This window comes from Oncorhynchus mykiss, chromosome 5, assembly GCF_057628025.1.
Source record: "Oncorhynchus mykiss isolate SJ-2025 chromosome 5, ASM5762802v1, whole genome shotgun sequence".
In the NCBI taxonomy this organism is placed as follows: Eukaryota; Metazoa; Chordata; class Actinopteri; order Salmoniformes; family Salmonidae; genus Oncorhynchus; species Oncorhynchus mykiss.
This window is the reverse complement of record NC_143026.1, coordinates 25,498,321-25,514,175: the sequence shown is the minus strand read 5'-3', so window position 1 is coordinate 25,514,175 and position 15,855 is coordinate 25,498,321. Positions and strand designations below refer to the sequence as shown.

Below are 15,855 nucleotides of genomic sequence, written 5' to 3'. Positions count from 1 at the left end.
CAAGCATATCTACTTGGTGCTAGCGTGATCATACAATCGGCGAAACCCAAAGGCCACAATAATTGCTACAACACATAACTCCATTCATTTTGTATCATACAGCAGGCTTAATCACCCAATGATGTCATTGGTTGAAAAAATTCAAAAATATAGCTATAGTGTATAATTATGTCTGGAACACCCTCTCATCATTCACAATTATGTAGGGAAACTGGAAAAACACCCCACATAGTGTATAGCTGTGAAGGTTCCCTTTATAGTGCTGGTTATGCCTGCTTGAGCAATGATATCAAGCACTTAACCCCATCTAAAGGGCTGACCTCCGATGAGGACCCTAGGAAATAAACTATTGAATCTTCACCGAATAGGGTAATTGTGCCTGAGAATGTCAACTCCCACTGATTTACATGGAATGCAGATGCGGATTGGTTTTTCTATGGCGTTGTTGTTTTTGTTGTGTCACACCCTGATCTGTTTCACCTGTCCTCGTTATTGTCTCCACCCCCTCTAGGTGTCTCTTGTTTTCCCCAGTGTATTTATCCCTGTGTTTCCTGTCTCTCTGTGCCAGTTTGTCTTGCATGTTCCAAGTCAACCAGCGGTTTTCCCATTTGCCTGCTTTTTGCATTCTCCTTTTCTACTCCTCATGTTTTGACCCTTGCCTGTTTCTGGACTCTGTGCCTGCCTGCCTTGACCACGAGCCTGTCTGCCACTCTGTACTGCCTGCCTGGCCACAAGGCTGTCTGCCACTCTGTACTGCCTGCCTGGCCACAAGGCTGTCTGCCACTCTGTACTGCCTGCCTGGCCACAAGGCTGTCTGCCACTCTGTACTGCCTGCCTGGCCACAAGGCTGTCTGCCACTCTGTACTGCCTGCCTGGCCACAAGGCTGTCTGCCACTCTGTACTGCCTGCCTGGCCACAAGGCTGTCTGCCACTCTGTACTGCTTGCCTGGCCACAAGGCTGTCTGCCACTCTGTACTGCCTGCCTGGCCACAAGGCTGTCTGCCACTCTGTACCTCCTGGACTCTGATCTGGTTTTGACCTTTTGCCTGTCCACAACCATTCTCTTGCCTACTCCTTTTGGATTAATAAACATTGTAAGACTCCAACCATCTGCCTCCTGTGTCTGCATCTGGGTCACGCCTTGTGCCTTGATATGTTGGTTAACATAACTACTCAATGTCAATCCACTCTGTGGAGCATTAGTCCATGGAATAGATGGGAAATGAAAAGCTGGGAGGCTGACGGCCTATTGTATTCTGCACAATAATGTTTACAATATTCTCAATCAAAGTGGTTAAGAATGCCTCAGGATATGTTAACAATACATAATCATGTAATCATTGGGTTAATGAAACCTGTAGTCCTAGGTGTGCCCTAGTTTATCTGGCTGGGGTGGGCAGGAGGACCACATCAGGCATCTTTTATTGTAGTCTACCACCTATTTGAATGATTCCCTGAAACCTATACCCAGAGAATCCAATTTCGTTGGTAATGTCTTCATACATTCTTCCCTTTAAAAGGACTCAAAAAATAATACACAAGCAAATAAATCACAAGCATTTGTTTTCAGCTAAGTGACTGGCGGTTTACATCATAAGGATAATATCTATTCAAAATGACTCCGCACTGACATTAAGGAAAAACTGGATAGATGATTGTGTCGCTAAATTGATTCGATGACTCACACAGTGGTCATCTGTGGTTTCTCTGTCGATAATCTGGATTTCTCTCCTCAGTAGCCTATCACCTCTACCCCAGCCTCTCTCTCTCTCTCTCTCTCTCTCTCTCTCCGCCCCAAAACCGAGAGCTAGCTATTGGCTTGCGAGGTTTAATTATTTCACTCTCTCTCACAGGCTGCCCGACCACTGAAACACACACATCTATCCATCTCATTGTCTGCTCTGCGAACCAGATATGCCGCCACTGTTAGCCTTCCTCGGCTGAGGTGGCGACAGACTGGCCCTGTCTAAACGTCATCAGTGCGGGGTAACCTGTTACTGGTGACAAGGTCAACGATTGCAAATGCTCAAGTTCCGCGCGCAGAATCCCCGGGTCAGATAGGAAGGAAGAAAACCGGCGCAGTGATGGGACAGTTTTCGGGAGGATGCTACCTGAGTTTGGGCATCGTTGTGTTTCTCTGTTTGCAGTTCCCGACTACCTTGGCCCGAGGTAAGAACAGTTTAAAAGGTGACTTTTTTTTGATAGACCAGCAGTGCTTGTTGTTGTGTTGTGCACGTGCAGGTATTTGCTCTAAAGTTGTCAGGGTGTGTTTTATGACATCCAATTGCACAAGGCTAAACTTTGCCATTATATATTTTATTTTATCCGCATTTTAAATATTTCCCTTTCTTCTCAACACAAATCCGCAGTTGTAGCACCTGTTATAGCCTGTGCATGTGAGTTTATATGGTGCAAATATTTTGTTCCATCAAATTTGACCTTTGGAATGATTATTCTAGGTAGTTGAAATGTTTCCCTATCCTGCGTTTTATCCCCGGTTTTGAACTGTGTCATGGACCTGCGTATGGATCGAAATTGCAACAGGCATGTGAACACGAACCACGCTCGCTGTTTGATTAATCTCTGCCTTGATTAACTTTTAGGCTACACATGTCGCCATCAGTTTCTTTTTACGATAACATTTGTGAATTCAAGCTAGAACATATAAAATTTCCATGGCCACTAACTGTCAAGATATTTTGCATGATGTGATGCGTAGCGGGGACACCCGTGGATATAATGCGGTGTAGCCTATTCCATCGACCCACACACAGTACAGAAGGCTGAAGTGAAGCTACAATTAATCACGCGACAATATTCAAGATAAAGACTGACTGACTGGCTGTCCATGATGGTCCAAATGTTTCCCGGAGAGACGCCTATTGGTATTTAGCGTGAGTGAATTATAACTCATTTCGCACCGCTCTGTCAGTTCTTCTATTCATTGACAGGTGTTGCTGTGATGGTCTCTCCAGGAGAGAGTGAATGGTTCACATCCCAAACACTGCTCTTTTATGTAACACATAGTTGATAGTGACAGCTTGGACATATTTTATTGAGTTGGAAAAGGTGGGAGTTGGAAAATGTTGTAATTACAATTTAACCTCGTTTGAGAATTAAATTGTGTAAGGGTGAATAACATGATCATTAGACTGTTTGGTACGATTCGACTGATATAGAGTGCATTCAGAAAGTATTCAGACCCCTTGACTTTCCTCTCATCAATCAACACACAATACCCCATAATGACAAAGCAAAAACAGGTTTTTAGATATTTATTTTTTTACAAATGTATAAAATAAAAATAAAACGGAAATATAGCATTTACATAAGTATTCAGACCCTTTACTCAATACTTTGTTGAAGCACCTTTGACAGCAATTGCAGCCTTGAGTCTTCTTGGGTATGACGCTACAAGCTTGGCACACCTGTATTTGGGGAGTTTCTCCCACTTTTCTCTGAAGATCCTCTCAAGCTCTGTCAGGTTGGATGTGGAGCGTCGCTGCCCAGCTATTTTCAGGTCTCTCCAGAGATGATCGATCAGGTTCAAGTCCAGGCTCTGGCTGGGCCACTCAAGGACATTCAGAGAGTTGTCCCAAAGAGAGTTGTCACTCCTCCAAAGTCACTCCTGTGTTGTCTTGGCTGTGTGCTTGGGGTCATTGTCCTGTTGGAAGGTGAACCTTCGCCCCAGTCTGAGGTCCTGAAAGCTCTGAAGCAGGTTTTCATCAAAGATCTCTCTGTATTTTGCTCCGTTCATCTTTCCCTCGATCCTGACTAGTGTCCCAGTCCCTGCCGCTGAAAAACATCCCCACAGCATAATGCTGCCACCACCATGCTTCACTGTAGGGATGGTGCCAGGTTTCCTCCAGACTTAACGCTTGGCATTTATGCCCGTATTCAATCTTGGTTTCTTCAGATCAGAGAATCTTGTTTCTCATGGTCTGAGTCCTTTAGGTGCCTTTTGGCAAACTCCAAGTGGGCTGTCAAGTGCCTTTTACTGAGGAGTGCCTTCCGTCTTGCCACTCTACCATAAAGGCCTTGATTGGTGGAGTGCTGCAGAGATGGTTGTCCTTCTGGAAGGTTCTACCATTTCCACATAGGAACTCTGTAGCTCTGTCAGAGTGGCCATTGGGTTCTTGGTCACCTCCCTGACCAAGGCCCTTCTCCCCCCAATTTGGCCGTGAGCTTTCGGAAGAGTCTTGGTGGTTCCAAACATCTTCCATTTAATAATGATGAAGGCCACTGTGTTCTTGGGGACCTTCAATGCTGCTGAAATATTTTGGTACCCTCCCCAGATCTGTGCCTCGACACAATCCTTTCTCAGAGCTCTACGGACAATTCATGGCTTGGTTTTTGCTCTGACATGTATTGTCGAATGTGGGACCTTATATAGACAGGTGTGTGGCATTCCATATCATGTACAATCAATTGAATTTACCACAGGTGGACTCCAATCAAGTTGTAGAAGGATGATCAATGGAAACAGGACACCTGAGCTCAATTTCGAGGCTTATAGCAAAGGGTTTGAATGCTTATGTAAATAAGGTATTTCTGTTTTTTATTTTTAATAAATTTGCCACAATTTCTAAATGTTTTTTTTTGCTTTGTCATTATGGGGTATTGTGTATAGATTGATGAAGAACATTTTTAATTTAATACATTTTAGAATAAGGCTGTAACGTATCAAAATGTAGAAAAAATCAAGGGGTCTGAAAACGTTCTGAATGCACTGTAAGTCCTGCTATGGGTCTCACTGGACCCTATCACGATGTTCTCCTCCCTGTTGAATCAACCCTGACCCCTTGACACCCACTTAACGTAAACCATATCTTACAATGAGGCATTTGCAAGTCAATTAGCGAAATAGCCCTAAGGATTTGATTCTTGCATATCAAGTATTGAAATCAACTTGAACCTGCATAATATAAATATTAGATTTAGGATTTTTCTCCTCATTCTTACTGTCTTGGCACCAGTAGCTTCCTACCCCGAACGATGTTCGTTGTTCTGCATCTCAATAGAGGATAATGGATATATCCAGACCATTGATAAAACTGATCATCTCTTATGTGTGCTCACTCATCCTTTGGTGATAATATCCTAATGCCTGTTTCCATGTTATATTATTCTGTTATGTATACTTGATTCATGATCCACTATATCAGAAGCACAATCGAGACATCGCCTGCAGTTGTACAGAGTAGCGTCGGAAGTTTACATACACTTATGTTGGTGTAATTAAAACTTGTTTTTCAATCACTCCACACATTTCTTGTTAACAAACTGTAGTTTTGACAAGTCGGTTAGGACACCTACTTTGTGCATGGCACAAGTAATTTTTCCAACAATTGTTTACAGACAGATTATTTCACTTATAATTCACTGTATCACAATTCCAGTGGGTCAGAAGTTTACATACACGAAGTTGACTGTGCCTTTAAACAGCTTGGAAAATTCCAGAAAATTATTTCATGGCTTTAGAAGCTTCTGATAGGCTAATTGACATCATTTGAGTCAATTGGAGGTGTACTTGTGGATGTATTTCAAGGCCTACCAAACTCAGCCAAGACCTCAGAAAGAAATTGTAGACCTCCACAAGTCTGGTTCATCCTTGGGAGCAATTTCCAAACGCCTGAAGGTACCACGTTCATTTGTACAAACAATAGTACGCAAGTATAAACGCAATGGGACCACGCAGCCGCCATACCACTCAGGAAGGAGACGCATTCTGTCTCCTAGAGATTAACGTACTTTGGTGCAAAAAGTGCAAATCAATCCCAGAACAACAGCAAAGGACCTTGTGAACATAACCAACATAACCTGAAAGGCTGCTCAGCAAGGAAGAAGCCACTGCTCCAAAACCGCCATAAATAAAAATAAAAAAAGCCAGACTGCAACTGCACACGGGGACAAAGATCGTACTTTTTGTGGAAATGTCCTCTGGTCTGATGAAACAAAAATAGAACTGTTTGGTCATAATGACCATCGTTATGTTTGGAGGAAAAATGGGGAGGCTTGCAAGCTGAAGAACATCATCCCAACCGTGAAGCACGGGGGTGGCAGCATCATTTTGTGGGGGTGCTTTGCTGCCGGAGGGTCTGGTGCACTTCACAAATAGATGGCATCATGAGGGAGGAAAATGATGTGGATATATTGAAGCAACATCTCAAGACATCAGTTGGGAAATTAAGCTTGGTCGCAAATAGGTATTCCAAATGGACAATGACCCCAAGCATACTTCCGAAGTTGCAGCAAAATGGCTTAAGGACAAGAAAGTCAAGGCATTGGAGTGGCCATCACAAAGCCTTGACCTCAATCCTATAGAAAATTTCTGGACAGAACTGAAAAAGCGTGTATGAGCAAGGAGGCCTTTACAAACCTGACTCAGTTACACCAGCTCTGTCATGAGGAATGGGCCAAAATTCACCCAACTTATTGTGGGAAGCCTGTGGAATACCACCTGAAACGTTTGACCCAAGTTAGACAATTTAAAGGCAATGCTACAAAATACTATTTGAGTGTATGTAAACTTCTGACCTACTGGGAATGTGAAGAAATAAATGAAAGCTGAAATAAATCATTCTCTCTACTGTTATTCTGACATATCACATTCTTAAAATAAAGTGGTGATCCTAACTGACCTAAGATGGGGAATTTTTACTCTGATTAAATGTCAGGAATTGTGAAGAACTGAGTTTAAATGTGTTTGGCTAAGGTGTATGTAAACTTCCAACTTAAACTTTTTATATTAAATGTAGTGACCTGAGTTTTGGGGCTGAGGAGAGGAGACAGAGACACACAGAAGCAGCAGCAGGTTTGACACAGTGCTGTTGGATGTTTCAGTTGCGACTCTCACCATCTGATATAGAGAGGGGGGAGGGGTATGAATAAATAGCTATGTAGTGGAGTCATCTGTGGGAGAACTCATGTTTAATTTATCTCAAATATGGCAACCCATCTCTCCAGCCACCACTTTGATTTAACTGACATTAAACGGGAGGAATTCATGAGCTCAATATCACAAACTGGACTCTGGGGTAGACGTAACATGGTAAACGACAATCTGGGACACTCAAATTAGTATTACATGTTACATTTGGTATGGTATTTGTTAATTTGTGGATGTCCATTGTTCATTTCGTATGATATGTTACGAATTGCAATTCATATGATTTGTTGTGGCTAATGGTAGCTAGGTGGCTAGATGGCTAGGGGTTAGGGTTAGGAGTTAGGTTAACCCCCTAGAGCCGATATCCACACCCCTGTGGAAATCAAATTAGCATAATAAAAACATCCCCTCCAAAATCCACCTGTTTAAGCTAGAGATATCAGTTTTTTTGTATGGGATGCACCGCAATCCACTGCATCCGCCATTGTCGGCCTACCACATCTGTGGAAAATTGTCTTCTCATATCTGTAGCATCCAAACAGTTTGGTCACCAAACAAATATGGAAAGATTAGATTCTCATAAACATGGTGGTTTTCTCCATTTTGTTCCACGAAGCGTCTGAAATCGGTACTGCTGATTTGCCAAATTCTGTCTGTAGTGGCTGAACTGTTTGGGCTACACACTAATATGACTCTACCATCGAAAGATGAGAATCTCACAAACACGTCCAGTGTCTTCAGAAAGTATTCACACCCCCTTACCCTTTCCACATTTTGTTGTGTTTAATTGGGATTAAAATGGATTGAAATTAAATTTCTGGTCAACATTCTACACAAAATACTCTAATGACAAATTGGAATACAAATTCTAACATTTTCTAACACCTACAGTGACTACAAATTGTAACACCTACAGTGATTTAAGTCAAAACTGTAACTCAGCCACTCAGGAACATTCACTGTCTTCTTGTAAGTAATTCCAGTGTAGATTGGGCCTGGGTTTGGGTTTATTCTCCCACTGAAAGGTGAATTCCTCTCCCAGTGTATGGTGGAAAGCAGACTGAACCAGGTTTTTGTCCAAGATTTTGTGTGCTTAACGTTACGATTACAAGCATACCCATAACAGGATGCAGCCACCACTATGCTTGAAAACATGGTACTCAGTAATGTGTTGTATTGGATTTGACCCAAACATAATATTTTGTATACAGGACAAAAAGTGAATTGCTTTGCCACGTTTTTTTGCAGAATTACTTTAGTGCCTTGTTGCAAACAGGATGGGTTAGTATTGTGGAGTAACTACAACGTTGTTGATCCTTCCTCAGTTTTCTCCGATCACAGCCATTAAACTTTGTAACTGTTTTAAAGTCACCATCGGTCTCATGGTGAAATCCCTGAGTGTTTTCCTTCCTCTGCGACAACTGAGTTAGGAAGGACGCCTATATCTTTGTAGTGACTGGGTGTATTGATACACCAAAGTGTAATTAATAACTTCAACATGCTCAAAGGGATATTCAATGTCTGCTTTTATTACCATCTATCAGAAGGTGCCCTTCTTTGTGGGGCATTGAAAAACCTCCCTGGTCTTTGAGGTTAAATTTGTGTTTGAAAGTCACTGCTCAACTGAAGGACCTTACAGATAATTGTATATGTGGGGTACAGAGATGAGGTAGTCATTCAAAAGCCTTGTTAAAACACTATTATTGCACACAGAGCGAGTCCATGCAACTTATTATGTGACTTATTAAGCGCATTTTTCCTCATAACTTATTTAGTCTTGCCATAACAAAAGGGTTGAATACTTATTGACTCAATACATTTCAGCTTTTCATTTGTTATAATTTTGTAAACATTTCTAAAAACATAATTCCAATTTGACAATATGAGTATTGTGTGTGTGGGCCAGTGACAAAATACATCTAAATGTAAGAGAAAATGTGGGAAAAGTCTAGGGTTATTTTGCTCTAGGACACTCACAAGCCTTACAAAACTCATCTGAAGGTATCCTTGTAGCAGTTTAAAGTATTGTACCAGTGCCCTAAAAAGGTGTTAAATACTTTACAAAAAAAATATATATATATTTTTAATAAATATTCCAGAACTTTCATATATCGCTCAGATAGAGGTCGACCGATTTATGATTTTTCAACACCGATACCGATTATTGGAGGACCAAAGAAAGCCGATACCGATTAATCAGCTGATTTTTCAACACCGATACTGATTATTCGGCCAATTTTTATTTATTCGTAATAATGACAATTACAACAATACTGAATGAACACTTATTTTAACTAAATATAATACATCAATAAAATCAATTTAGCCTTAAATAAACAATGAAACATGTTCAATTTGGTTTAAATAACGCAAAAACAAAGTGTTGGAGAAGAAAGTAAAAGTGCAATATGTCCCATGCTCAGAACATGAGAACAAGCTGGTGGTTCCTTTTAACATGAGTCTTCAATATTCCCAGGTAAGAAGTTTTAGGTTGTAGTTATTATAGGAATTATAGGACTATTTCTCTCTTTACCATTTGTATTACACATACCTTTGACTATTGGATGTTCTTATAGGCACTTTAGTATTGCCAGTGTAACAGTATAGCTTCCATCCCTCTCCTCGCCCCTACCTGGGCTCGAACCAGGAACACATCGACAACAGCCACCCAAAAGCCGCGGCCCTTGCTGAGCAAGGGGAACAATTACTCCAAGTCTCAGAGCGAGTGACGTTTAAAATGCTATTAGCGCGCACCCTGCTAACTAGCTAGCCATTTCACATCGGTTACACCAGACTAATCTCGGGAGTTGATAGGCTTGAAGTCATAAACAGCTTGAAGCTGCTGGCAAACGCAGGAAAGTGCTGCTTGAATGAATGCCTACGAGCCTGGTGCTGCCCACCACCGCTCAGTCAGACTGCTCTATCAAATCACAGACTTAATTATAACATATAACACACAGAAATACGAGCTTTAGGTCATTAATATGGTCGAATCCGGAAACTATCATCTCGACAACAAAACGTTTATTCTTTCAGTGAAATATGGAACCGTTCCATATTTTATCTAACGGGTGGCATCCATAAGTCTACATATTCCTGTTACATTTCACAACCTTCAATGTTATGTCATAATTACGTGAAATTCTGGCAAAGAGGGTCTGGTGCACTTCACAAATAGATGGCATCATGAGGGAGGAAAATGATGTGGATATATTGAAGCAACATCTCAAGACATCAGTTGGGAAATTAAGCTTGGTCGCAAATAGGTATTCCAAATGAACAATGACCCCAAGCATACTTCCAAAGTTGTTGCAAAGTGGCTTAAGGACAACAAAGTCAAGGTATTGGAGTGGCCATCACAAAGCCCTGATCTCAATCAGATGATTGGTGGGCAGAACTGAAAAAGTGTGTGCGAGCAAGGAGGCCTACAATCTTGACTCAGTTGCACCAGCTGTCAGGAGGAATGGGCCAAAATTTACCCAACTTATTGTGGGAAGCTTGTGGAAGGTTTGACCCAAGTTAAGCAGTTTAAAGGCAATGCTACCAAACTAATTGAGTGTATGTAAACTTCTGACACATTGGGAATGTGATGAAAGAAATTAAAGCTGAAGTAAATCATTCTCTCAACTATTATTCTGACATTTCACATTCTTAAAATAAAGTTATTATCCTAATTGACCCAAGACGGGAATTTGTCAGGAATTGTGAAAAACTGAGTTTAAATGTATTTGCCTAAGGTGTATGTACATTTCCGACTTCAACTGTACATACAGGACCAGTCAAAAGTTTTGACACACCTATTAATACCAGGTTTTTCTTATTTTCTTATTTGTAGAATAATAGTGAAGATATCAGATCTATGAAATAACACATATGGAATCATGTAATAACCAAAATATATTTGAGATTTTTCAAATAGCCACCCTTTGCCTTGATGACAGCTTTGTACACTCTTGGCATTCTCTCAACCAGCTTCACCTGGAATGCTTTTCCAACAGTCTTGAAGGAGTTCCCACATATGCTGAGCACTTGTTGGCTGCTTTTCCTTCACTTAGCGGCCCAACTCATCTCAAACCATGTCAATTGGGTTGAGGTCGGGTGATTGTGGAGGACAGGTCATCTGATGCAACACTCCATCACTCTCATTCTTGGTCACATAGCCCTTACACAGCCTGGAGGTGTATAAGGGCTATTCACAGCCTGAACACTCTGTCCTTCAGCCTACAGTAGCAGCCAATGTGTGGTGTTCAATGTTGGCCTTACATTCCATGAGACAAATCACCAACAAAAAAACATGAGATTCTTGACATTAACTTGCTTATCCACTTGTCCTTCAGACAAGTACGTGACTAAAAATGTTGTGTTTTTATGCAAGAAACCACTTTTCAACATAAAATGAATTATTATTAAAATACCATTAGTTCAGACAAATTATAATAATCAGACAAATTATGCTAACCTCAGCCTATTGGCGAGTTTTATTTAAACCTGTCTCAAAATACAACATTGCCCCTTTAAGACAAAAAGAAGTCTAGGAATGTGCATGTTTTGTCCTCTTGTAGGAAGCAATCACTCCCTCATTGCTGAATTACAAATGATTTATAACTGGGATAATAACACACTAACTACGCAGTTTTACAGCTATTTTCCCGCAATTCTACAAATTTTGCCATAGGGTGGAGAGAAATGCAGTTTTTTACTTGATATAAGACTGAAAGTTACAAGAAAATCAATGGGGGCCCCACTGTCGGTGATTCGACCATGATTACTACACGTTTCGATAGTCTTGCGGTCAGCTAACTTACATCTGGCTGCATTGGACCTTTTAAGGCAAGTTTTCTGCAATTCTACATATTTTACAATGGGGCGGAGAGAACTTTTCAATTTTATAACAAATGTTCATTTTGCTATGGGGCAGAGAGAGAAAAATCCAGACTATCTATTTTAACATATTCCTCATCCATGGATTTATGTAGATTTGTATGTGTGGATTTATATGGAATCTTGTTGTGGGATTTTTTTCTCTCATTTGACATCTTTGTGGGGGTATCTTTGTTGGCGTAGATGAGCTCCCGTGATTTCCCTCACTGTTTTGGTGTGTGTGTGTGTGTGTTCGTGCGTGTATGTTCAGCCATGTGTTTTAGTTCGTCTCTCTCTTCATATGTGTATGGGATGTGCTGAAGCCTCAAGTGTTGTCAACTCCACTCTGCTGCAGATGTGCTGCACCACTCTGCAGCCGTTGTCTCTCTACAGCCTTTGAGCTTTCCTCTCTGTGTTCGATAGGAACATTGTGTTGCTGTCAAGCGTTTGCTGAAAGGGGAGCCTTGGAGATAACTGCCCATCCTCAATTCACCATTCACCGCCTCTGTGGTATTGTGGTATTTGTGGTATTTCACTCAGTAGATATGGGTGAAATTGAACAAAATCTTTCCCGAATTCTTTGTGGATCTGTGTAATCTGAGGGAAATGTGTGTCTCTAATATGGTCATACATTTGGCAAGAGGTTAGGAAATGCAGCTCTCTCTCTCAACCTCTCTCAACCTCTCTCTCTCTCTCATCCTCTCTCATCCTCTCTCAACCTCTCTCAACCTCTCTCTCTCTCTCTCTCAACCTCTCAACATCTCTCAACCTCTCTCTCTCTCTCTCTCTCTCGCTCTCTCTCTCTCTCTCAACCTCTCTCTCTCAACCTCTCTCTCTCAACCTCTCTCTCTCAACCTCTCTCTCTCTCTCTCTCTCTCTCTCTCTCTCTCAACCTCTCTCAACCTCTCTCAACCTCTCTCTCTCTCTCTCTCTCTCTCTCTGTCTCTCTCTCAACTTCTCAACCTTTTGCCCCGCTATGCCAATGGGAAACACTTAACTGTCCTCCAGAAAGCTTAAATTTAATAAATATCCCCTCCCTTTCTCCTCCGTTTTTTTCCCCTCCCTCCCTTGCAGCTCCTGTCAGTGTAATTTAGTTTCAGCAGATTGTTGCTGTGACAAATACTTTGGCTCTGGAGCTATTCCTCACCTGATGAAGGGAGGAAGACAGAGAGAGAGAGAGAGGGAGGGATGGAGAGAGAGGGGGACTAGGGAGAGGGGAAGGCAGGAGGGTTGGAGAGTGGCATGCTGGGGTATCTGATGTTATCCGTCATTGCCATGGCAGCATTCGTCAATAACAGCAAGCATCTGTCACCTCGCTCCCTGATGAATTAATTTTAAAGGTAATCAAAAGCAAATAAATATTTAATGACTTCGAGGGCTGAGAAGAAGGGAAAAAAGGTGTGTTTGGAAGGGTTTTGGTCCCGGAAGGTAGAAAGTAAAGATTGGTACCTGGATGAATCAATGAGTATACACTTAGACAACATTGATACCTTTCTTAATATGGCTAGTGCTAGTCCTTGGGGATGTGTGAAAACACCAGCACCACAATCAACCAATGATATGCAGCTAGTGCATAATATATTATTGATGCCATACAGCAAAATTGGTAATACTAATATAGAGCAAAATAGATTCAATGGCTGTAGACTGTGTGCCTGAATAAATGACTCAATGCTTGTAACACATCCATCTCATTTGAAAGATCAGACAAGAACAAATACATTCATCAATACTGTACTACTGCTTATTTTGACCCAGCCAGTTGGGTTTTGTGAATAACCCAACATGTTGGGTTGTTGGGATTACCCAAACATGGTTTAATTTACCATGAGTTTGGTTTTTATTCATTTACATTTTGGGTTGACCCAGCAGCTAGGTCTTTTTTAATGTAATCCTTAGGTTATTTTCAGGAGGCATGGTTTATTAGGTGTGTGGCTTTCAGATATACGTTTTTGGCCACCTATGAGAGTAAATGTCATTCATGTTCATCATGTTAGGTTTTCAAATGATGACATATTTTAAATAACATATTGGTAACAAAGTATGAACTATCCCAACATTGGAATTTGCATAGGCTCTTAATAAGGAACTCATACACTTGTGTAAGCGTCATTAAAGCTACAAAATGTCACGGTTCAACCTTAACACGTGATAACAATACAACAGGACTGATTAACTGGAGTTACATATTCTCCCACAGGTGGCCAAGAATAAGCCCCTAATAAGCCACTCCTCCAGTCTTCTGATCTGACTAGGTCATATCTCAATAACCCAGCATTAATAACCCAGCATCAACAACCCACCCTTGCTCTTTTTAAAGAAAGCAACCCAACTAAGTGACCCAATGCCTGCAACACAGCAGTTAGTTCATCCAATCAACACAGATATTTTTGTGTGTACCTGTATATCAACAATATAACCTTTGCCATAAACTTAATCATATGCAAGTAGCATCATGTAATGTATAATAATAGGTCAGTGACTTACAGGAACGAGCATTACCGTGCCAATTGATATTAGCACGCTTCAGAGAGGATTGTCTGTATTTTTAAAACACCCCAAAAATGTGGTCTACTGTTACATCTCAGTGTAGGAAATTATGGACTTAGCCAAGCTCAACCAGGGTGGTTATAAGGGTGGTTATAAGGAAATCTATTAACTTGGAAGTGGCCGTGTTTGACACTAGCAGTTCGCTAATCATATTAGCGTTCTGTGTCTGTCATGGACAAGACAGACTTCTCACACAGACGTAAGACGTTTCATTACTGTCAGATACCTCACTAACCATGAAGGGACCAAGTGAGGCAATACTTGGCAAGGTGGCTGGCCTGACCAGTCATCCGTTCTCCAATCCCAATTTTGCCATTGGTCCCCCATTTTGTGAATTCCAATGAGGTGTGTTCTTTGTAGTGTGGAAGTGAGGGGGGACTAGATTGGGAGGTAAATAAAAAATATTACACTGAACAAAAATATGAACGCAACAATTCCAAAGGTTTTTACTGAGTAACAGTTCATATAAAGAAATCAGTCAATGTTACGTTCTGACCTTAGTTCCTTTGAGATGTCTTTGTTTTAGTATGGTCAGGGCGTGAGTTGGGGTGTGCAGTCTATGTTATTTTTTCTATGATTTGGTATTTCTGTGTTTGGCCTGGTATGGTTCTCAATCAGAGGCAGCTGTCAATCGTTGTCCCTGATTGAGAACCATACTTAGGCAGCCTGTTTTCCCCCTTGAGTTGTGGGTGATTATATTTTCTGTTTAGTGTGGTTTGCAACTGACGGAGCTGTTTCGGTTGTTCTCTTTTGTTACTTTGTATTTAGTGTTCAGTTTATTAAAAGTATGAACACTTACTACGCTGCACCTTGGTCCTCACCTTCTTCCACCACCAACAACGTCCGTTACAGTCAATTTAAATAAATTCATTAGGCCCTAATCTATGGATTTCACATGACTGGGAATACAGATGCTTATTTTAACTAAGCAAGCCAGTTACTAACAAATTCTTATTTTCATTGACGGCCTAGGAACAGTGGGTTTAACTGCCTTGTTCAGGGGCAGAACAACAGATTTTTACCTTGTCGGCTCTGGAATTCGGTTACCAGTCCAACGCTCTAACCAGTAGGCTACCTTCCGCCCCATATGCATCTGTTAGTCACAGATACCTTAAAAAAATAGGTAGGGGCACGGATCAGAAAACTAGTCAGTATCTGGTGTGACCACCATTTGCCTCATGCAGCACGACACATCTCATGTGCGACCTATGAAATGTTGTTCCACTCTGTTTCAATAGCTGTGCGAAGTTGTTGGATATTGGCGGTAACTGGAACACGCTCAATGGGTGACATGTTGGTGAGTATGCAGGCCATGGAAGAATTGGGACATTTCTAGCCTCCAGTAAATGTGTACAGATCCTTGCGACATGGGGTCGTGCATTATCATACTGAAACATTGAGGGGATGTAGGCAGATGAATGGCACGACAATGGGCCTCAGGATCAAACTGTGCATTCAAATTATCATCGATAAAATGCAATTGTGTTCGTTTTCCCTAGCTTATGCCTGCTCATACCATAACCCCACCGCCACCATGGGGTTACTCTGTTTATGAT

General features: G+C 41.3%; 1 protein-coding gene across 10 annotated transcripts in view; it reads left to right on the top strand.

Annotated features, from left to right (window-relative positions):
* The first annotated feature begins 1,635 nt into the window (after positions 1 to 1,635).
* Positions 1,636 to 15,855, top strand: part of LOC110522839 (netrin receptor UNC5D) — a 301,148-nt gene continuing 286,928 nt past the window's right edge. For 4 of the 10 annotated variants that reach the window (XM_090234315.1, XM_036977120.2, XM_036977119.2 and 1 more), the window contains exon 1: positions 1,850 to 2,187. In XM_090234315.1, the coding sequence (XP_090090441.1) occupies positions 2,085 to 2,187 (103 nt within the window). In that variant the 5' untranslated portion in view covers positions 1,850 to 2,084. Of the gene's footprint in view, positions 2,188 to 15,855 lie in introns of all 10 variants that reach the window. The other 6 variants (XM_090234316.1, XM_090234314.1, XM_090234313.1 and 3 more) reach the window with 4 other exon arrangements.